We start from the raw sequence: 24,236 nt of genomic DNA on the forward strand, positions 1-24,236 counted from the left end.
AACTATAATTGTTCTTAAAATTCCCTCCTCATTTTTCATTTAAAAAAAATCAACCTTTACTTCAGGCAAAGAGTCAATGGCTTCTACTGTGAAAAATCAATGCAGAGGATAGTAACTATTTCCTGGCTACCTGATACTTCCTTACTTTCAGTGCCTTTTAAAGGTCCGAAAAACTCTTTTGGCTTCCTGTTTACTCGGTATGTACTTTGGCACGCAGTCCAGAAGTGCAATGATACAACAATTATGGATCAACTCTGAAAAATTATGAAAAACGGACTTTGTCTTTAAAAAATGAACCTTTATTTTAAAAAGTGAACAAGGGTACAAAATGGCCACCAAAGAAAAAAGGATTGGGCTTTTTTGCGTTCAAACTGTCTGAAAAAGACTAAGGACAAATCTTCAAAGCTAAGAGGTGTCAATTTAACCCATCCTACTTCTATCCTAAAACTTTTCAGAATTGAATTTCTTACCTGCACCTCCTCTCCACCAGTGTTACACCTCAGTTCCCCGGATGGGGATCCGAAGGCATGGGAGTGCCAGCCGCCAGCATGAATATTGCACCAGGACAGATGGCGGGAATGTAAAGGTAATTAATTCATTAATTTAAATTTATTTCAATATTGTTAATGATGGTCCCATCGCCGAGCAACGGTGGAGGGGTGGGGGAAAATGCTATGAGGCCTCGCCACAACCAGCAATATCAGGTTGGGGCCTCAAGGCGTCGGGCTGCATAGCGGCCCTCTCCCAGAGGCATTTTCCTGCCCGCCCCCCCCCCCCCCCATTCCACCATGACCCCCGACGTCTGGAGGGGTCTATAAAATTCAGCCCAGTGTCTTCAATTGAACTTCTAATCAAGAGAGAAATCTACACTCATCTCAGGCCTGCATCCATCAAGAACTTGATTTCCAAGAGAATTCAATAGGTGTATTATAACCTCTCCCCCACTAAAAAACACCTTCCTTTTTCCCTTCTCTATCTGTCTCTTGTGTGTGTGTGCGTGGGAAAATGCGTGAGTGGATGCAGCTGCAATAATTTGGGGATAAGGTGTATTGATCAATAAACAATTGATTTTCTGCTTATTTAAAAACCTGCAAGAAAACCTGTTGCTGTCTGCTTATTTGAAAAATAAAACACCAAGGGTTAAACTCTTATACAAATACACTTGCTGTGGTCAGATGGGGAATGAACAGTGGAAACCACCCATGTCACACCACATGGTCGTAACAAAATGTTTTACTATATAAAAATTGTAATCCTGTTTTCATTGTTTATTTCTACCTGTCTAACAAGTTTTGTAACTGCCTTGCACTCTTGTTTGTCTAAAATTGCACCTAATGATGTATATTTGAGGAATACTCTATTGCCGCAAAATTTGGATGCATAGCACCCATATTTTCAGTGCTGTGGCTGATGTTTCAGGTCTAAAATGGCGCTGCACTGCACATATACTTCTGGTACGGGCAGCATTGAACGCCATATGGTGAGGTTATTAGCATGGGTGCTGAGAGAGTGTGTTGAAAGTATGCAGAATAGGCAGACGATGTCAGTCAGCATGTAATGCTGACTTGACCCCAGTGATGCCATTTTTGGCCTGAATGCTCCAGCTATTGTCCTCTTTTGAACTTGCACAGCTGAACATGCATCCAGCAGCAGGAAGGACCTCCCCTCAATGCTTTTTGAAGGGATCATCGACCATTTTCAGGTTCGCTGTGATTAATTTCTGCTGGCTGTTGAGTTAGTAGAAATGTTTGCTGGTTTGTTCTGCTAATTAAAGTTGGTGAAGTCTACAGGGCTGGTGTAGCATGTGGCGAAGGCCTTGGTTCTGGCTTCAAGGATTCTGCACAGACCACTTGCTCCAAGTCATGAGTATAAGGGAGGTGACCAACGTACTGTATGTGAAGAGAGGGGAATACATTGTCTTCTCTTTCCAGAGAGAAGCAGGCAGAGCATGTACACGGCTTCTCCAGGATAGCTGGTTTCCCCATGCGCAATGTGCCATTGACTGTGCACACACCGCTTTGTGTGTACTGCATCTAAATTCAAAGCTGCACTACCAGCACAACTCAGTGTGGAGCTGGTGAGCGACGATACTCAGCACATCATGCTTATCAATGCCCAGTAGCCTGGCAGCTGTCATTATGCTTTTATTCTGTGCAAGTCCATTGTGCCATCAGCATTTGAGCCACCATGGGAGAGCAGATGGTGGCTCCCGGGCGACAAGGGCTATGTACTGATGATCTGGCTCATGACTCTAGTGCACAACCCATGCACACATGTATAGCACGCAAATAACAAGAGCCATGCTGCTACATGAAATATCATCAAACAGACCATTGGGATTCTTAAGCAATGCTTCCACTGGACTGCTGTGAAGGAGACCTGCAGTATTCTGCAGTGAGCATGCTAAAATTTATCATTATCTGAAAAACTTCTCCATCATGAGGGCGCAGCCCTTGTCACCAGGAGGAGGAGGAGTAAGAGGAGAATGAAGAGGAGGAGAGGAAGGCAGGAGGCAACCAATACTTCCCATTTTTGGCCAGGCTATACGTGATTGTCACACATAACTGTATACCAGTGAATGCAACCCCAATTCTCCACTGTACAATAGTCCCACACCTTACCATCCATCTGTCACTCACCATCACAGCATCCTCTTGGCCACAATACCGAAATAAAAACTACCACAAAACAAATGTTCCAAACCAACTTTATTAAATAAACTATCTAATATTCCATACAAAAGTCAACTAATTACCCTTGTGCATTCCTTTAGTGGATGTCTTCTATGTGCCTTTGCCTGGTCCAGTGTTCCTATGCAATGCAACCCTAGTGGCTGTAGCATGGCTGTTGTAAGGCTGCGAAATTTCAGTGGGGGAGACCCAGATGGCCTTGTAGGATGATCTCATGTAGCTCTGGCCCTAGAAGGCCCCATTTTGGACTGCACCAACTCAGCAAGGGCAACAACAGTCTGGGCTGGCTGAGTGACAGGCAGTAACAAGGGAACTGGTGGAATGGCAGCAGTGGGAGGATGAATGCTGTCTTCCTGAGAGAGGGCAGCAGGTTTGTGCACTATAGAGCCACTGCCGCTCCTCCAGGGCAGCACTTCAGAAATCCTAGTCATCTGCTGGAGTACAGATTGCTGGACATTTGTGAGACCCTGCAAGCCCCTTTGAACACTGGTGTCTGAAGCCATGAAGGCAGCAGCTGAGTTTGTGTGTCAGCAGTCTGAGCTTGCATGGTTGCAGTCTGAGCTTGCGTGGCAGTAAGCTGTGCTTGCATGATTTCAGTTTGAGCTTCTACTGGAGCACTCAGACACTGAGTGGCTTCTGCTTTTGCTGCAATGGAGTTGAGGCATTGGCCATTAAACACTGAATCATGTTTGGGTTCACAAGTATTCTTATGGAGTTGGCCACCAATTCCATGCTAGAAAGGATGGGCTCCACGTTCTGCATCAAGCCCTGTGCAAAGTTGGTGCCAGACTCCTTTATGCTCCTTGACACTGACTATAAGCTTTCTGGCAGGCTTGCCAATGCATCAAGCATTCCTGTGTGTATGCCCATCAGTGCTTCTCTGTATGCCGCCCCATTGAGGCCCTCATCTGAGACTCTGTGGCAGAACTCATGTGACCTCGCCCTCCACCAAGCTGGCATCTGTGTTATCCTTTCCCCATGGCCTGGCTCCACGCCATCTGTACCAGGTGTCTCACTCCATGCAGATTCCGCTTCGAGGCTTCCCTCTAAAGTACGTGCAGTGTCAGTATCTGAGCAGGTTGCTGCGAGTGTGAAATCAAATGATGGTGCTACTTCATCATCAGTCTCTTCTTCCTCTACCACTTGTTGCTCCAGCATTACTGCCTGGCCAGGTTGCAGTTCTTGAGGTATCGGAAAGGAGAAAGGTGCAAGGTAGTGTTGTTGTTTCAGCACCAGTTGCATTTGCCCCAGTGGGGATAAGGATATACATTCATAGCTGTCCCCTGCCAGTTAGGTGTTGTTGCCTGTTATGCACCACCTTGTTCTGAAAGAGAGGGAAATTGTGCCAGTGAGTGATGGAATATGTTTGGGTGATGTGGCTGTTATGTTTGAACAGCTGGCAGTGTGTGCAAGCTGTGAGCTATGGATATGTAGCTTGCAGCGGTGTTAAGTGTGTAATGGTGAGGTGAAGCTATGAATGTGAAGCATGAGTCTTGATTGATCGAGATTGTTGATAGGTGAGTGAAGTTGGTGGGCTGGCGGTGAATAGAGGTGTCTGAAGCGAGTGGTTCAGGTGTGAGGATATGACATTTGAACAGAATTCACTGACCTTGATCACTCATGCGAGGTCATTAACCAGCTTGGGGGACTGCATCCAGATACACGAGGCTATACTGCTTGCATTGACCGTGACAGATATCTGCCCTCATTGTCTTCTGAGAGTTTGTCTGGAGGACCTCCTGGCCCCCTATGCATAGAGGACATCTCTCCTCCTGTCCACCTCCTGCACCAAGGTTTCCAGTGCTGCACCTAAGAATGTTACAGCACACTATCTTCCATGTTCTGCCATTAGTCAGTGTTCTGTTCAGAATGTCTTCCCCAGTCACTTCCAGCACCTGCTCCAGTCAGAATACACCTCCCCTTTAAGAGGTGCAGGCTGGCTTTAAGTAGTGCAAGCTTCCCAGGAATTTGGATCCCCTGCTAAGGGGGGGGCAGTCATTCAACAGTGCGTGGGCTGCATGCAGCTATCATGTAAATATGCAGGCAGCACGAAATTTTATGTAAACTTTGGAAGGAAAGCTCTCGGGTTAATTGTGCATCGCAATCCCTGCTCTTGTTTTCTGGGTCTACATTTTACCCCCTATATTTTGCACTTATTCCTTGCAATACTTCTCTTATTGCCTACATTGGTTTCCTCCGCTTATTCTGTTTTTCACTCAGTGCTATGAATTGACTTTGGATTCCCCATACTGTGCATTTACTATTATACCAGTTTTCCCCCAAGCATTGTTTCTCTAATAATCCATTCCAGCTCCATCAGTTGCTTCTTTATTCCTCCAAACTCCACCTTCCTAAAATTAAGATTCTGTTGTACTTTTCTTATCCATGGTGATTTGAACACTGAACTCACTTATGATAGGATAACAGTTTCCAAAATGTTTCCTAACCTTAAGTTGTTCAACACAAATCCAGATCCAGAATCAGCTCTCCCATCATGTGCTCCTTAACCACCTGAGTCAAAAAATCATTGTGACGATGGGCAGGAAGTGAATCTCTTTAGTCCTGCTCACATTAATAATCCTCCCTGCTAAATCCCAGTAGATTAAATTTCCCAATTGTATTTGTGCAGAAAAATACCTCGCTAACTTGTTTCTATAATTCTGAACCCACAGTCTCATTCTGACTTTGTGATCTGAAATAGATCCCAATAACTAGTCTCTTTTGCCTGTTATTCCTTATCTCAATCCATACAGCCTTTACTTTTTCCATACTGAATCCAGGATTCATTATTTCCATTAATATAAAAAGCAAGACACCTTCCTTGCCTAAGATGTCCATCCTTACATGTCAATCAATATCCTTTGAGTTGCACGTCTCATGTGGAAGAGATAAGTCATAAAATGCTGTGGGGAGGATTAGGGACTTTGCTTGCAGACAGGTGGATGTCAGTAGTCTATGCAGTTAAACTGCTTGTACACATGCAGGGCTTGATCTGTTGTGCAAAGTGGTGTAGGTTAAGCTGTTTGGCTTTTTATGTGCTGAGAAGTCAAGTACCATTTTAGGCAGGACAGATATGTTGGAAGCCAATGTTAAGGATGGAATAGGTGTCTCAGGCCCCATTAGCGTAGAGCTTGAGAGATTCAGTTACACATTCTCAGCACTGAAACAGTGTGGGTGCATGCATGGAATGAACCTTGCAACTAGATTCTGGCCAAAGCGAGAGGGAAAGTGAAAGCATAACAAGATGAGTTTAAGTTATGGAATCTTTTGCTACGTCATTGATAAGTTAATTAAATCTTCTTTGCTGAGCCTCATTTAAATGCCACCAGCATATATCCCACCCTGTTCCAGTTGGGAAGAGGCTGGCCGCTGGAGGACCAACTGCCAGGTCAACCAATGGTAGGTCTTGTAATGAGGAAAAGGGGGTGGGGAATCTGTAGCAGGGGAACCTAAGTCAATGAATAATAAAATCGCGGGGGGTGGGGGTGGTGCATCTAGAGTAGGTGTCCAACTTGAGCTGACCCCATTCCCACAGGGCAGGATAGGTGACACAGGTTGTTAAGTATCAGGCTGTGCAAAGCACTTGAAAGAGAACAAAAGATTTCCTGTAGTAATGCTTTAAATATACATTTGTTTACAAGTATGTAAAGACATTTTCTCAAATGGCAATGTGGAAAATTGCCTAGGTATGTGCTGTCCACAGAAAGCAGGACAAATCCAATTCGGCTAATTACCACCCCATCAGTCTACTGTTACGACCAGATGAGAAAGAGGTCTAGGGTTCCCTTTCAGCCTTCACTTGGTCTTACTGTAACAAGGTTTAATTTTAAACACGGTGTTTTTAGCTTCCCCTTGGTGAATCCTTGTTCACCGCTTTCCAATTATAAGGCAAAGAAACCAGCACAAACAGGCTTTCTTAGGTTTAAAGAAGAAAAGTTGAAATTTATTAAACTTAAATTCTAATTCGGTTAACGCCTATGGATACACGATGCGCCCATGCTAGCATGCATACGTGATACACGCATGCAAATAGAGACAGAAAAAAGCAGAAGAAAAAATAAAGTGGAAAAGTTTGAGGCAATATCTGTTGTTATGGTTCTTCGAGCTCACTGTAGCGTCCTTGATTGTAGGTAGATCTTTTCGTTGGGGTCCAGCATTCTTCTTAAAGCTTGTTTGCTGTAGGAGACTTTTCTCTCTTGGGGTTCATGTGTCTTCAGTGGATTCAGAGGCTTGTGAGAAAGAGATGGGAGCAGACAGGAGAGAGATCTTCTCAGTGCAGAAGCAAACAGACTTTCCTGCCGAAACTATTTGTACAAATTCAAAAAACTCAGGTTGCCCAGCAGGTTGATCATATGACTAGCTGGTTTGACCATGTCCATTTGTGTAATCGGCCATCTTAGCAGTCAACCTGGAATGCAAGCTCCCCCACCTTCAATGTCTGGGATCAAAAGTCCATTGTGGTTTGAATGTGTCAGGGAATGGCTGCTTTGTCCTTCCAAACACTGTCTGTTAATATGAAAATGTCTTTTCCAGCCACGGCTGATCTGTTTAACAAGTCCTTTCTTCACTCCAGTAACAGTTTAAAATCAATGTTCATGACAAAATTAGTGTGTCTCATGCTTGGCAGATGGGGGCCTAGCATGACACTACTTCAATCATCAGCAAAGTGATGGAAGGTGTCTTGGCAGTGCTATCAAGTGGCACTTAATCAGCAACAACCTATTCACTGCTGCTCTGTTTGGGTTCTGCCAGGGGCACTCGGTTCCAGACCTCATTACAGCCTTTATCCAAATATGGACAAAACAGCTGAATTCCTGAGGTGAGGTGAGAGTGACTGCCTTTGACATCAAGGCAGCATTTGATTGAGTGTGGTATCAAGGAGCACTAGCAACATTGAAGTCAATGGGAATCGAGGGGGGAGGGGGGAACTCTCCACTTGTTGGAGTCATACCTAGTTCAAAGGAATATGGTTGTGGGCTTGTTGGAGACCAATCATCACTGCAGGAGTTCCTCAGCGTAGTGTCCTAGGCCCAACCATCTTCAACTGCTTCATCAATGACCTCCCCTCCATCTTAAGGTCAGAAGTGGGGAAGTTTGCCGATGAGTATACAGTGTTCAGTACCATTCACAACTCCTCAGATACTGAAACAGTCCATGCCTACATGCAGCAAGACCTTGACAATACTCAGGCTTGGGGTGATAAGTGGTAAGTAACATTTGCACCATACAACTACCAGGCAATGATGATCTCCAACAGGAGAGAATCTAACTATCTTCTCTTGACATTCAATGGCATTACGATTGTTGAATCCCCCACTATCAACATACTAGGAGCAACCGCTGACCAGAAACTGAACTGGAGTAGCCATATGAATACTGTGGCTACAAGAGCAGGTCAGAGGCTGGGAATTCTGCAGTGAGTAACTCACCTCCTGACTCTCCAAAGCCTTTCCACCATTTACAAGGCACAAGTCAGGAATGTGATGGAGAGACGTGGACTCTGCAGGAAGGTACCCTAGTCCCTTGAGTCACCGTGCTTCCCTCCTGCACCTGGAAGTGGCTTTCGTCCATGCTCCCTGGTGCAGATACTGACTTGGTGGCTTGGATCAGGGAGATGGGAAGTTGTGGGGGGAGGGGTGGCCTGATGCTGGATTGAAGGGACATGGAGCAGAGGTGTACCATGACTCCTGGCAGATGTTTACTGTGATGGGACATCTGCTGCCTCCATCTGTTGAGGGAGCTCTGGAGCAGCATGCTGTCAGCTTTGTCAGAGAGCTCGGGGGAAGAAGGTCAGAGCCCTGGGAACTGCTGCTGTCCTGACAGTCAGCAGAATTGCTCTGTGGGATCTTCACTGCATTCACTGCAAGGTGGTGGAGGCTTATTCTTAGAATTGCCAGCATGAGCATGACCCATTGCATGAAGGGTAATCATGACTTAAATCATCTATTGCCAGGCTCAGCTGATGCAGGTGGATGTGCTGTACTTAGGAACCAGCAGCCTAAAAACACTTTCAAGAGAGATTACTCAATTTGCAAAAGAGCTTTTGAAGGTTTTTTTTTTGCTTTCCACCTGAATAGAGCTAAATGCCTTTCACAATCTGAGGGATTGTGAGGCCACTGGAAAAGTATTTCACCCCCACAAAGAGGTTCTGAGTTACAGCTGTGGAATTCTCAATGGACATTCCCTTGTTGCTAATTGTTTTGGAGGAGGACGAGAAACAGGAAGGAAGGAAGGATCAGTCAGCATTTTTGAAGAGGATGTGCCCTGCAAGATGTTATAGCCCCAAGGAATCTGCAAGCTTTGCACATCTTATGAAGATCTTAATGAGGAGCACTGCATGAGAAGACCTGCTGCCAAGATCATCCACTTGACAACCATTCCAAACCCTCCGCATAAATATCTGAGAAAGTAGACTTCTATGAGGACTCAGTTGTGAAGTGGAAAATATGTCAAGTATATTCTGCATATATCCTAGTTGACTCTATGGAGAAATCTGTGCAGCAAGCTGTTTGAAAGTTCTGAATGAGTCTGTGTCCAAAATTTCAAGAAACCTGAATTACAAGATTAAGGTGATTGAGGAGGTCTTCTCCAGCCTGAAGTTGGAAATGTAACAAACCGCGTTGCTTCAGTGGCTGAGACCACCAGCACATTAGGTGTATCTCAAATAGAAGCTCATACTGCCACAATGAAAAGGTGACTAATACATGGAACTGCTGACGGTTATCTTCTACTCATTAAGAGCAACACTGTAAACACAACCTGCAGCAGGAACTGCAGCAGCTTATACTGATACATTATTCTGTCCCTTAATATTGTCCATTTTACTCCATTGCCCAAAGTTAAGATTACCCCTAAAACGTTGGGCTGAATTTTCACGGCCCAGTGGTGGCAGGCTTGGAGGCAGGGAAAATAGGTGGGAGTTGCGTCGGGACGGCTCCCCGATTCATTCTCACCACTGGTGATCTTTCCCAGGTGTAGGCTGGGAAGAGAATTGGCTGCCCATTCCACAGAGGTGGCCAGCCAATGATGCTGGTTAAGGCCCCAATGACAGGGCCACGGGCAGGAAAGACCACACTTGTGGCCCAATGATTCTGCCAGAGGGTTTCCCCTTTGCTCCGAGGGTCCTAACTGCTTCGGCCCCGATAATTTTTTATTTGCATCCACGCCTCCGAGGGCACCTCCATGTTAAAGCGCCCTCATGATACCCGACCTGCATCAGCAGTGCCCACCTCTCCTGCTGGGGTTTCCAAGGCTCCACAGCTGCCTGCCCTCTGATTGGGCCACCAGCATCGAGAGCCCTCCCGCCATCCTTAATGGGGTGGTGAGCGCAGAGGCAGCCAATTTAGGAGGCTGCCTCCCGGAAGAACGTGCTGCTGGTCTCACTGCCTGTAAGTTTGAGCTCAGGACCCAATTTGGTTCTGACATCAAGGTCCCAAAGCCTGCAGGAAAATACAGCCCATTAAATCTAATGACTGGCAGTACTAATGCTTTTTTCCTTGATTTTCAACACTTTTGAGTACCAACCTTAACAAGTGCTAGCAGCAGCAAATGTATCTGATTATCTCCGCTCAAAGCCAAGCCAAGCCAAGCTGTATGCTCATGAAAAGTATTCTTATAATCATTCTACTGAAGATAGCTTGTAAATAACTGATCCCATTTTCTGGAATAAATAAACTCCTCAGTCATGTGCAAAAATAATTTTAAACATTTTGCAAAACTTTAAAAAAGTGAGCAAGATGTTTTGCATGTTTAATTTATTTCACAATTTTAGAATGACGACTGCATGACAGGACACAGATTTTAACATAGATATATTTCATCATGTGTGAAATGTCCTGTGTATATAGGAAACGCACACCATTTTTATGGTTGTTTTCCTATTATAAGCTGGATAAAGCAAAATCAGCTCCTCCACTAAGCAAGACTACTTATCCTGCCTTCATCTGCTATGTATATTGTGACCAATTCATACATACATGTGCAGCAGCCATTCAGAGACAAATTTTAATTAAATTGGCACATTTCAAACGAAATCTGCGTTAGGTTTTAATACAGAAATTCACAACAAACATTAGAAACTCCTACCAGAGAAACACAAAAGCAGATGATTAGAAATTTCAGAATGTTGCTGCAGGGATCAGAGCAAATTATTTCTGTGACCTGCTGAAATTCAGATGAGCCACGCACTCATGACATGGAGTCTGTATTTATCCTTAAGCAGCTTCTCTAAAGTATACAGAGGACACAAATCAGAGATTTTCTTCTGGAAGGTTTACTGACGTGGGTCAATGTCTGTGAAAATGCATCCATATGTACTTCCATTCATGCATAGCTGACTTGGATTCCTAGCTGTACTTCATAAACATCCATCACAATGTCATGCACGATGATTTTGATATCGTCACACTATTAGAATGCAACTTTGATTTTTCTCCACTTCATAAGCTATTGAAGTTGTTTCATGCTCTGCAGAAGCATTTCAAAAAACTGTTCTCCAATTCCTATTATAATAGATACTCACATTTATTCTGCTTTCTTCATTGGAGTTTTGCCGAAAGAGTGGCTCCTCATCAGTAGATATATCACTGCCATCACAGGGGGAGTTACGGTGCATATTTCTCCAAATTAAGGTGCTCATCCTGTTCTTATGAATAAATTTCCTATCAGAAAATCACAAGGAAGCATGAGGTTTTATGAATGCACAATTAACTTCCAAATCCTTCTGGAATTTTTATCACCAGTTGCTAACAGTAGTGAAAACAATATGCTTTATGGCTCCTGTCCATTTCAAGAACTTTAAGCCATGCTTACCATTCATTGTATCAGTGGCAGTAAATACAAGATATGAATGTGCTGTAATTCTGGCAGTCTCTTTTTATGCACCATGGTGTAGAGTTTCTCTTTTACAATCACAGTGAATGAAAGCTCCAGAGTTGCTGACTCATGCAAGCTGTTGAAAGCTTTTAGCTGTCTCTTACACTTTTTTTGTGTTCTTTGCTTTCTGTTATTAGTTGTTATTTACATATTTATTCGACATGATGAATATCACATCAACTACTAATTTAAATGCTCAGTTTTTTATGGAAAAATATTTGTCAAGTCTATCTCCATTTCTTTACAAACACAGAAGATAATATTTAAATGTTTTCAAATATATTATCATGGTAATTTGTGTATCATTTTGATAGTGATAATGATGACACATAGTTTTAGCTTATCTTCCTTCCCAAGCAATGTAAAGTTTGGTATAAAGCTATTCTGTAAAAGATTTGGCCTTTTGAATGTTTCTAAATGCAATTATACATAGATTAAGGCTCGGTGAGGAGTTTTGGGGAGCCTGTTTATTTCATGGGCAGGGAAGATCTCGTAACTCATGAGTGAGCTATAAAGGTCTTATTGGAGGCTTTCCCAATGGCTCAACCAGTTTAACAAGTAAATAACTGAGTTCTACAAACTAAGAACTTGCCAGATTTGATCACCAGTCAGTGCTAAATTACCTGATCCCGGGAATCGTAGAAAACCTACAATCAGGGACTGTGCCTGAGGGAAGGGAAAGTTGATCACAACTTCTGCTCCTGATCAGGATCCAGACACCCAGGTTGGAAATATACACATGGGACTTCTGGTGAGGGTAGGATCAGGCTAAGCCCTGATGTCCACCATAGGGAATAATTGCCAGCACTCACTTAGGCAAACAAAAACAAGAAATGCTGGATTCACTCAGCAGGTCTGGCAGCATCTGTGGAAAGAGAAGCAGAGTTAACGTTTCGGGTCAGTGACCCTTCTTCGGAAGTTCCGAAGTATTTTGCTCTCACTTAGGCAAAGCTTTCCCTCAGGTTTGAGCCAACACTAATTAAACTGTATCCCAGCAAGGAATGAAGGCCTTAAGGAGCAGACAGAGAAAAACTGGTGAATAAAAAGTAGAAGAGCAATTAACATTTTACTGACAGTGAAATAAATTCTCCACCCATTAGTTAGATTTTGGACTGAAATCAGGGTTGAGATCAATTTTTCATCATTTGAATCATTCCACCCTACGTTTATTTGAGCAGAGACTTTTCACAGCGGCTTTAAATCGATCAGTTTAGCAAATCCCTATGTTTCAGATTCAACTCAACTGAGAGTCAATGAAGTCATGGACTCTGACTTAAAACTCCAACTGATAGAATTTATATCTACTCAAGAGTAGGCTTGAAAATAGCTTTGACTGTAGATCAGGAAGGATTTTTTTTCTGGAAATTATTGACATGTTAAAATTTATCCTGCAATTTTATCAATAGTATTATATCATATCCATTAATTTTTAATGTAGGCACTTGGGTGATAACGTGGCAGAGCAGGTTCTATAACAGGTATGTGATCCATTTTTCCAGGATACCTCCCTGGCAGTCAAGACCTAGCAACCTTCTCACGAGGTTGGGAGTTTCCCTTGCTCGGGGGGCAATCCCCGGCAGTGATTGCAGAATCCCCTCTACCCCATCATTGGGGCCTGCCTGACTGGTCCCTGCGACCCCGACCCCGACCCCGACCCCTCTCATCTGAGTCCCGGGGTCTCCTCCATCTGCGGCACTGCAGGGCCTCTTGCAGAACCGGCTGTGGCCAACACTCCCGGTGGTGCTGCTGGTGGTGCAGAGCTGCTAACCGTCTGATTGGCTGACAGCTTTGGAGGCGGGAGCTCATCCCTTAAAGGGACAGTGTCCTGACAAGGAGCAGTTAATTGGGCTGTCATTAAATTACAACAGGAGTCCGACAGAGGGCCAAGGCGTGTTCTCCCGCCACTGGGACCCCTGCATCCGGAAGAAAATCTGGCTCATTATTTCCACTGCAGCAAAGAAGCTTAAGAAGAGATTACATGACATTATATAGCATTTACAGCACAGAGACAGGTCATTGGGTCCAACTGGTCTGTGCCAGTGTTTGTACTCCACATGAACCTCCTTCCAGATAGAGTGGACAGTTATTTCTTCTGGTTGGGAAGTTAGTAATGTCATTTCTGGCTCCCAAAGGATTTTTCACTACTTTCCACCTGAATTATCCTGGGAAGCTGGCATAGCTGCAGCAGAAAATGTAAGTCTATGATTTTATTTTGTTCATTTATATTGTTTATAAACAAATTTAGGTGTCAAATTTTTACTACAATTCCAAGAGGATGCAAGTTTAAAAAAAATTATTTCACTCCATTAAAGCTCCTTATGCCATCATGTTGCTCTCTGCTGTGTTTTTTTTCAGTTTTTATTAGCTCATTCCACAATTCATTTAAAATACATTCTGACAGCATGGAATATGTGACTATCATCTTATGATCCAGTTTGAGAATATATTGTATGACATTAAATGATGCTAAGTTGGGACATAATTCTTATTTTATGTTCTTGCATATATTATCTGCATACTTTCATCATAAATCAATCTCAGTTATGGGTTGTTTATAAAGTGCATCCACCCTCTTTTCTTTGTGGGTGATTTTTTTTCCAGTAGCACAAGCATCAAGTATCAAACAACTACAACTTCCATACGTTAAAGCAAATTGTCAATAACCTGGCATGCAACATTATTATTCACAGAACCTGTACAAAGACTGCTCACATCTAAAATTAAATGCAAGGAAAGTAACAGTTGGAATAATTTTAGCTGCTGCTGGAATGATATTTGACATCACTGAAGCCAAATCCTCCTTTTGTTTAACTGCTGCAATATCCTTCAGCTCTGCTTTCTTACAGATCTACCCTGAAATCTATTACAAGATACGAGCATATTTTACTGTCAGCACTGTTCCCTTTCTCTTCTGTTTCTTTTAAAATGTATGCAATTGTAAATGTTATTACAGTAATCAATTTGCATCTCTGATTCTAATTTGATCGAAGAACACATGCAACTGAATGGAGATTGACAGGTAGATAATTGAAAAAGGAAATGTGCCATTTTAACAGCAACATGTGTTTAAAACTATTGGTTGAAACAGCGCTGACCAACAAAAATCATTCACCAGCCACAGATGTGGCCAAAGCAATTCCAATTTAGCCACATGCACTAATTTTAGTAAAACGGTGTTTACATAGAATAGAGGTAAATGTAGATCATGTGCATATTTACTTAAAAGACACCTAAAACCATTCAATGTGAAACTTTGCAGTTTTTCTTCACCAAATTTTGGAATTCAGGCACAAATTTACCAAGCACAGCACATCTAAGTGCAGTGTCCAGGTTTTTGTTCAATCATTGCAAGCAGCACTTTGACTTCATCAAGGCAATTGCTGAGAACTTTGACTTACACAACAAGATGCACAGACCTGTCCCTGTTCCATCCAGTACACGGTTGGATGCTGCTTGATCTTTGCCATGAAGTGTCTTGTTGGAGCTGTTCATTATTGGTTCGGCTTGCTTTCTTCAGCTGGCCTAGAATGGTCATTCCGATTGGTTGAGCTGACCACAATGGCGGCTCCCTTCTCCATACAAGGTTGCTTGTCTTTCCATGGTGCTGAAGTCCAGTGTTTTCATCCGTGTTACGTGCCATTCCAGCAGATAACTCATAAGCATTAAAAAAGGAAATAAAGCATGCAGAACACTCACTGGGCTGGATTTTTACCTTAGGCGGACGGGAATTCGGCACTGACATAAAAGTCGGTGGCGAATCCACTTCCGCCTAGCCAGGGGATGCATCCTGCATTTTACGGGTCCCCAAGCTTTAATTGTCCTGAGGCAGGACTTCCACCCGCTGGAGGGAGGAAGTCCCGCCTCAATGAGCTGCCGGCCAATTAGCGGACCTGCAGCTCTTAGTTCCAGTAGCGCCACCAGGAGCAGTGGCCACTTCTGGGACTACAGCCCAGCTGACAACATGGAGCCATGAGTGAAGGTAAGTTGGGCATGCCTCACCAGGGGGATCAGTTGTGCCCTGGTGAGGCTAGGGTGGTTGTTTGGGGGGGGGACGGGGAACATCTTGGGTCCCTGGGGTGGGTTGGGAGGCGGGGGTGGCCCTCAATCAGGCAGCCTGTGCCCAACTATCATGGCACCCCCCTGGCACATGGAAAGGCTGGCAGCTATCGCTGGACAGTCTTGCACATCCCCAGCACGTCCGCATGCCACGGGTAAAATACCCGTGAAGGTGTGCGAGGGCCCTTAAGTGGCCACTTAAGGGCCTTGATTGGTCTTGGGCGACGGACTGCTCCCCCCACCCTCCCGCCCGGCCACTATAATGTTGGCCAGAGGCAGAAGCGGGACAGAAAGGCCTCCTGGAGCTTCCCGCTCAATTTTACGCTGCCCCCACACTACCATCTGACCTGCTGGGGAAGCTTAAAATTCAGCCCACTGACTCTGATTTCTGTCTTACCATTTTACCAATAATCATATAAAATGGTCAATGTACACAGGCATATGCTGTACAATATGAGTATTGAAATCACATGCCTAACGATGGTGTTTATTACGCAATTGGCAATATATGGATTTCTTATTAGCCACTCGTGGTTACTGATTATTGTATTGGATAACGCTGGGTTAAAAATACTATAAATAAAATTATTAAGAGCATAAAGTTTCAGTTGACATGCATGGTTTAAGATAATTTGAGGTGATGAAACTTTAACATATTCTATCAAGGAGTGTGATTTTAGTGTTCTGTGTTTATTCCTGATTTTATTCTTCAGTATCGTACATTAGTTTTTATAACAAATTGCATTTTGCACAACAAATGGGGTCATATCATCCAAAAAGTATAATGCTATAGTCTTCAAAAACACATTTGTGACTAACTTTAGAAGATATAGTGATTATTTCCAATTAAGAATATTTGTCTCAACTCAAAGTAAAATTTCAGCAAACTCACTGTTGATTATAACAAAGTACATAGATTTCAGTCACATGAAATATGCATGGGTTACATTCTCAACCTTACTCTTCTTTTCTGCTTCAGCATTGATCTCGGCATCAACTTTGGGAGCAGAAACACTATTATTCATTGCATTATTCCTCCAGTGAGAATTTTCTTAGCCTTGAAAAGATGTTCACCTTCATTGGCCCTGTTACCTTCAATTTTACATGAGAAGGTAGTTAGAAAATCTTCAGTCACAATGTCTCATGAAAGGCTTCTCAAGGGAATTACTAAATGCTTATAACATTAAATCTTTTCAGTCTATTGAATAAAATATATTCCTCTGTTGCACTTCTTGTATCAACAAGAAATGGACCAAATACTTTTTTATGGGACCAAAAGTGCAATTGAACACCTTGACAGGATTTGTGATTTATGTCTTTTAGATTTACTGCAACTGTCTGAAGATTTTTCTGTAATCAGTTTGGAACCAGCTCCTGCTTGGACTTCTTTCAATTCATAGATCAGTAAAGGGTTAGAATCATGCCCCAAAACTGCTAATGCTGGACACTCCAGAAAGGTCCCAGTGCCAGTAAGTGAACGACAATGACATTTTTCAATCTTAGTACCATTCTAGCTAAAGCCAGAAACTGAAGGATCTAAAGACTCAGCTAGATTTAGTGACCCCTCTGGTCAGAAGCACTTGTTCAGTTTACTATTGACATTTTCAGTGAAATTATGAAATGTAAAAGGACAGTTGTATCAACTGTTGAATGTAAATAATCTGTAAGCTGTCCTTCATCATCTACTTTGCAGTTTTTGCAGACATGACATGTAATTGATATTTGACTAACTAAACTGGCTTTCACTAAAATTGCTTTGTTTTGCATTACATTGCACCAGATTCATGTCAATCCTTTTGTTAATATACTTTAGGATTTACTAGATAATGGAATATATACTTTACTCTTCCCAATTATCTGATTAGTTCATTATGCGAGGAAGACAGTGACCTTTTCCGACTTCCAATGGTTCCTCTATCTTTATTCAGAAACACTTACATCTTACATTTTTTCAAATTCGGGTTGTCATTTTTGACAATGATCAAAGCAGTCAGAGATTACAATTAATTTCGTTATTTGTAAAACTAAGATGGTGAATCTGTGAAATATATTTTGAAAGAGTTTCTGAGCAGACTCTTGAACCATGTATCTTGTGAATGACATATACACATGTCTCTTCAGATTGCCCTGTTAATCCCAATAGAATTTTGTCCTTGATTGGCTGTCACACACAAATTGGTTTACTTTTGGGTTGAGTTTGTCTCTTTTATCAGAAAGTAATACTTTTTCACTTTATTTTTAAATATAAATTAAAATATCATGTTGCAAACAATTTGGTTTGACTACTTGTAGCCGGTCCTTCAGCAAGAATGCAGACAACTAAAAGGGAGCCAACATTTAAAAATCAAGAGGCTGTACTGCAATAGCAGTTTGTAAATTGACAATCGCCAAAAAATGGGCCAAATTTCACATTCCAGGAACCAACAGGACTTTTAACTGAACTTTTCTTGAATGAGCAATTCACCTAATGCCACTCCTCTGCCTTCTCACAGTAACCCTGCACATTTTCCCTTTTCAGATAACAGTCTAATTCCCTGTTGAATGCGTGGATTAAACCTGCCTCTGCCACACTCTTAGGCAGTGCATTCCATATCCTAACGACTCGCTGCATGAAGTTTTTCCTCATGTCGCTTTTGCTTCTTTTCCCAATCACTTTAAATCTGTGCCCTCTCGTTCTTGATCATTTCACGAGTGGGAACAGATTTTCCCTATCCACTCTGTCCAGACCCCTCATGATTTTGAATATCTCTATCAAATCACCTCTCAGCCTTGTCATGAAGGTGCTTCCATTATTAATATTTTTTGAGGACTCGTGTTTAAAAGATTGTGAAAATTGGTTCATTTGAAAGACTGAAGAGATGCCTGGTTTTGATTTTTTTAAAGGTTACTGGAAGGACACTTTGGATTTTTTTTTAAACACATACTGGAAGAGACAATGAAGGGCTAAATAAATTTAAGGAGCCTTGCTAGAGTTGTTTACAGAGAAGTCCCTTGTCCAGGTTTATGGTTGTCAGGAGTTTTGGGCTTTCTTATTTGGGAATGGACTGTTAGAATGCTCAGTTGGTGTGCATCTAGCTAAGAGAGAATTCACCCAACTCATCCTTTTCCACCTGCTTTGGCAAATCTTCTGAGCATCCACTGTGATAGCTGAAACCACTCATGCAGTAATTCTCCCGAAAAGCCTGCAAGACTGCTCCTCATGTCTCCTGAACAGAACTGCTCCAGAAAGATCCCGTGACAGCCATCTATGTGTACCCGAACGCCAGACCAAAGGCCATCTGGAACATTCCATATCTTATCCTTTTTCTTCAAGAATTGACAATAACTTGGCCAAAGTATTTTTTGTTATAATTGATCTCTGCAGAGCCAGTTTTTCATTATTCTTTAACCTGTGTGTGTGTGTGATTATTTTACAATGGTAGATATTTATACTTTCATATTTCAAACTGTGTGTTAATAAGCTTTGCACTTTATTGAATAAGTCTTGTTTTATAATAAATCAACAATTTTGTTGTTTATTGAAGAAACCTGGTTGGTGTATTTTTATTCTAAAAGTAAAATAAAGTATATAATTGGCCGTATCGGTAATTGGGTAAAACATTTAAACATATGTTGTGATCAGTGGAGTAGTGGAACTAGAGAAAGACAATGTATTCCTCCAAACTCGGTCGTAACAGCCTTCTTTTCTCCAAGGAAAACAGTCCGAACTTCTCCAATCTATCTTCATAACTGAAGTTCCTCATCCCTGCAAACATTCTCATTAGTGGACTAGTCATGAACACAAGATGTAGAATTGTTGTAAGATTCAAGAATTTACAATCAAAAGCAGGAGGGGTTTTGCATCAATCATTGTCACAGGTGTGATATTTGTACTATAAGAAACTTGTGTCTAGGGACAAGAGCAGTGATTTGCAAGGTAACCACAAGCGAGATTGATCATCTGCATTGATGGAAATGTATCACTCTGAGTGATTGACAGGGTGAGTGCAGTTTGGAAATAAAGGGATGCTATTTGTGAATATTGACTTAACTTGAAGGAAGCAGAGTACTGATGTTTGTAAGTTATTGGTGGCACAATAAACTGTTAAAAGAATACTGAGTGTACTGAGTCATGAGCCTTGGAGATTTCCCCACCTGAATGGGTTCAGGTTGGACTTTAGAGTTATTAGTATAAGGGGGGAGGTGAGAGTTCACCTACCTACAATTAGTAAACAATAGGGGTGGAAGCAGCATGTTTCTGTTAGTAAGAGCTTGGGCGATAAGGTCCACACCATTCATGGAAGAGAGACAGGTGGAATAGCAGAGGGCAGTTTGTGAGGTAAATTGAAGTGTAAGTTCCATGGTATCCCAATAGCAGCTGTACCATCCAAGAGCTACCTGTAACTCACAGAGGAGCAATACCTGAAGTACCACTGTTATGCATAATGACAATGACAAATGTGTGATGTCTGGTGAACAGCAACTCAGCGATGCAGCACCAACAACTTGCATTTATATAGCACCTGCAATATAGTACAATGTCCCAAGGCACTTCAACATTCAGATGGCATGACTATTGGAACTAAAAATCGTCATGTACCATGCAACAGGGTTGTTTCATCAACTGCCTGTGAAGTGTGAAGACAAATGTTTTGTCCTATTCTATTGGATTGTGGCAAAGGTAACCTATTCCTCCTCAACCTGTCTGCAGCCTTTGACAGGTTTCACCATGAAATTCTATTCCAACGCCTCTTTGCTGTCAACCAGTCAGGTTGGACGGCACTTGCCTGATTGCATTCGTATTAATCCTGTTGTAGCCAGAGAGTTATCTGCAATGGGTTCTCTTCTCACTTCTGCACCATTACCTCTGATGTTCCCCACAGATCCATCCTTGGGCACCTGCTTTTTCTCATGACCATGTTTGCTCTCGGCCACATCATCTAAAATTGTGGTGTCAGTTTCTACCTTTCCTCCACCTCTTTTGCCCCCTCCTCCATATCTAAATTGTCTGATTGCTTATCCAACATCCAGTATTGGATAAGAAGAAAATTCCTCCAATTAAATATTGGGAAGACAGATGTCTCTTCAGTCCCTGTCACAAGCACCATTCCCTTATCACTGACTCTATCCCTCTCCCTGGCAACTGTCTGAGGCTGAACCAGACTTTTTGCAACCTTGGTATTATATTTGACATGGAGATGAGCTTCCTACTACACATCCGCAGCAGCACTAAAGACTGCCTATTTCCACCTCCATAACATCGCTTGACTTCAACTGTGCCTCAGCTCACCTGCTGCTGATACCCTGATCCATGCCTTTGTTACCTCTAGACTTGACTATTCCAATGCACTCCTGGAAGGTCTCCCATATTCTACCCTCCGTAAACTTGAGGTCATTAAAAATTCTACTGCCCAAGTCCTAGTCATGCTTTCCCCTGCGATCGCCATTCTGCATTGGCTCCTGGTCAAGAAACACCTGGTCAAGAAAAATCAAGATTTTAAAATTGCCATCCTTGTTTTCAAATTGCTTCATGGCCCCATCCCTCCCCATCTCTGTAATCTTCTTCAGACCTACAACCCGCTAGATCTCTGCGCTCCACAAATTCTGGTCTATTGAGCATTCCTAATTTTAATTGCTCCATCATTCATGGCTGTGCCTTCAGCTGTCTAGGCCCTAAGTTCTGGAATTCCATCCCTATATCTCTTCACCTCTCTTTTCTCCTTTAAGTTGCTCCTTAAAACCTACTACTTTGACCAAGCTTTTGGTCATCAAGCCTAATATCTTACATGGTTCAGTGTCTAGTTTTGTTCTATAATGCTCCTGTGAAACGCTTTGGGATGTTTTACTCTGCTAAAGGCATTATATAAATGAAAGTAGTTGTTGTTGTTGTCTTGAGACATTAGAACCACCAGCAAGGCAGTATCAGAAGTCAATGCCTATCAGGCACAGTGGCTGCAACTTTTTGATATGCATTAGCAGTATGCAAGACCCTGGAAGTGGAAGGGGTCCTAAGAAAATGTATTTTTTACTGGTCCAGATTTTCCTGTGGACTTGTGCCATTGTCTATAACATGCAGATCCTTGAAGAGTACAAAGGACAGAGGAGCTGATGCAATGACTTACGCCATTATTAAGCCACTTCATTTTTTCCTGGGACTTTTGTGCCACACTACCACTCCCCTAGCTGAAAACACTGAGAAGTTAATAACCATAGTTTCTCACCCTCAGATCGAAACCAATAGTGATTGTCATTTTTGTCAATTAAATAACTTTTTCATGCCACTTCGGTTTAGAATTAAAAATAATGGCTTTGATGGCCTGGCAGCAGGGAGATCTATTGCTCGAAGGTAGGTTCTCATGTTGGTTTGAGCTCATTTGCTTGGCTCCTGGCAACTTACAAAGAGCCTGATTTATTTCAAAGCATGCATTCTATATTAACTGTGATAATTGTTTGGTGTTATTATCATTTACCTCTTGTGATACCAGGGCTGGTGTCTCATCTGCGTCATCAGAGGAGGAGTTTGGATAAGGACAAACGCAAATCAATTTTAGTTCCCATACGTCAGTGGAATCAGCATAAACTCAGGGAAAGAACTGTTTTTGGCAAGGAGCTCACAGTGGGTACATCTTAAACAAACCCATATTCTCCACTTCGTTATCAATTCAAATCCTTCAGAACAATATCACCAAGTAGCAGGGAACTTTGTACCAAATAGATAGCCAGGAGTTCCAATGTTGGGCCATTATTTGCAAGTATTAAAACTGAGTTAAACATATTGGTCATTGGCTGTGCTGCTTCTGATTCTTTGGTATACACGTCTGTCAATGCCGGTCTCCGCCCTGCCTTAGTTTATCTGCTGCTGAAACTGTTACCATGTCTTTGTTACCTCGCAATTCAACTATTCTACGCAGTCTTGGCCATCCTCCAATGTTCTACCCTCTGTAAACTTGAGCTCAACCAAAAATTTGTTGCCTGTGTCCTAAATTGCACCAAGTCCTATTGACACATCACCTCAGTGCTCCCTGACTTACATGCGTTCCTGGTCCATCAACGAATGGATTTTAAAATTCTCATCCTTGTTTTCAGATCCCTCCATGACCTTTCCCCCTTTCTATCTCTGTCACCTCCTCCAGCCCTCCAACCCTCTGAGATATCTGTGCTCCTCCAATTCTGGCCTCTTAAGCATCCCCCATTTTAATTGCTCCACCATTGATGGCTGTGCCTTCAGTTGCCTTGGTCCTAAGCTCTGGAATTCCCTCTCTAAAGCTTTCCACCTCTCTACCTCTCTGTCCTTCTTTAAGATGCTCCTATAACCAATAACTTTGACTAAGCTGTTTGCCATTTGTCCTAATATTTCCTTATGTGGCTCCGTCAGATTTTGTCTGATAACATTGCTGTGAAGCACCTTGGGAGGTTTTACTACATTAAAGGAGCTATATAAATACAAGTTGTTGTTATTCCCTATTTTTTAAGTGTATTTTGACTGCATCTCTTGCTGAAGAAAGTGGCATATTCTAATTAGAAATGCAGGAATATATGAAGGAAGTTATCAATGGCAAGATTGACGCACTGGGAAGTGAAATTTATGGCGTTAGTCATCGAGCTCTCTTTTGTGAAAAATGCAGCTCGCTCGTTGTGGTTGGTGGGTGGGAGGGGAATGTGTATGAGAATGAGGCAGCAAGATCTACCTGCTCAGATACCATCCAGAAAGTTCAGGAGAATTCAGGAGTGGAGGAGGCAGTGGGAAGAAGGGCCTGTGGCAGCTGGCAGCAGCCCATGGTTTTAATGTGGAGCCAGCTGGAATTTTCCTGCTTCTGTGTTAACTTGAGTGATTTATTCTGTTTAATAATCTTGGATAAGACAAGAGGCCTGGGCACGTCCTTTTCTTCTGGAGTGCTTTTCAAAATTGATTCGAGATTGATTATCAAAGTTAACTCTTATTGGTTTCCTATCATTAACCTTCTGAGTGGTAAGCTTGTCAGTAGATTTGTTTAGTGTTTTTAACCAATTGTTATTTCAGGACCTGAGCTTTTGGCTTAACTTCCCCATAACTGTTTTGCTGACTGTGATCAGATTTGGAACAGTCAATAGTAACTCAGGCCACTGAGCGTGAACAGGGTGCTCCTAATAATCATAGAGCAGCACTTACTGGTGCTCTCCGATCCTGTCAGCTACCATTTTCCACAAAGCCTTCCTTAGTAAAGCTTAGTGTCTCAGGCACACATTTGAATCAGGTGGCAACCTCATTATTGTACACAAAGCAGGGTTCCAGGATGTACATAAGATACTGATGCAATTTAATGGGAGCATGCTGCACCCAGTTGTATCAGAAAAGGGCTGGAAAAGTAGGTACAGCATCATATTTGTGGGGCCAGAAGCAGCAGGAGTGTTCTTCAAAGTCCTACCAGAATACTGTGGGCAGCTGCTATCCTGGTTTACTGCAGGCCTGGAAATAAGACCTGGCCGCTAAATGGCTCAGGCCTCTTGCTAGCAAGAAGAGGTGGGTTTTATGTCGGCTGCCCCCTCTCCCCCATACCATTCCTTGCTAGTAGTAGATTCTAGTTTTTACCAGTCATTATTTTGGATGTCGGGTTTGTTTCTAAGTCATTGTTTTACAGAATGCGGATGTTAGCTGCT

General features: G+C 42.5%; 1 protein-coding gene across 1 annotated transcript in view; it reads right to left on the reverse strand.

Moving 5' to 3' along the window:
• LOC137378586 (ninjurin-2-like) overlaps positions 1–24,236 on the reverse strand; it is a 78,434-nt gene that overhangs the window by 34,574 nt on the left and 19,624 nt on the right. Inside the window, exon 2 of the mRNA XM_068048890.1 lies at positions 11,212–11,350. Coding sequence (XP_067904991.1) covers positions 11,212–11,328 — 117 coding nt within the window. The 5' untranslated portion in view covers positions 11,329–11,350. The remainder of the gene's footprint in view (positions 1–11,211; positions 11,351–24,236) is intronic.

This window comes from Heterodontus francisci, chromosome 17 (assembly GCF_036365525.1).
Source record: "Heterodontus francisci isolate sHetFra1 chromosome 17, sHetFra1.hap1, whole genome shotgun sequence".
In the NCBI taxonomy this organism is placed as follows: Eukaryota; Metazoa; Chordata; class Chondrichthyes; order Heterodontiformes; family Heterodontidae; genus Heterodontus; species Heterodontus francisci.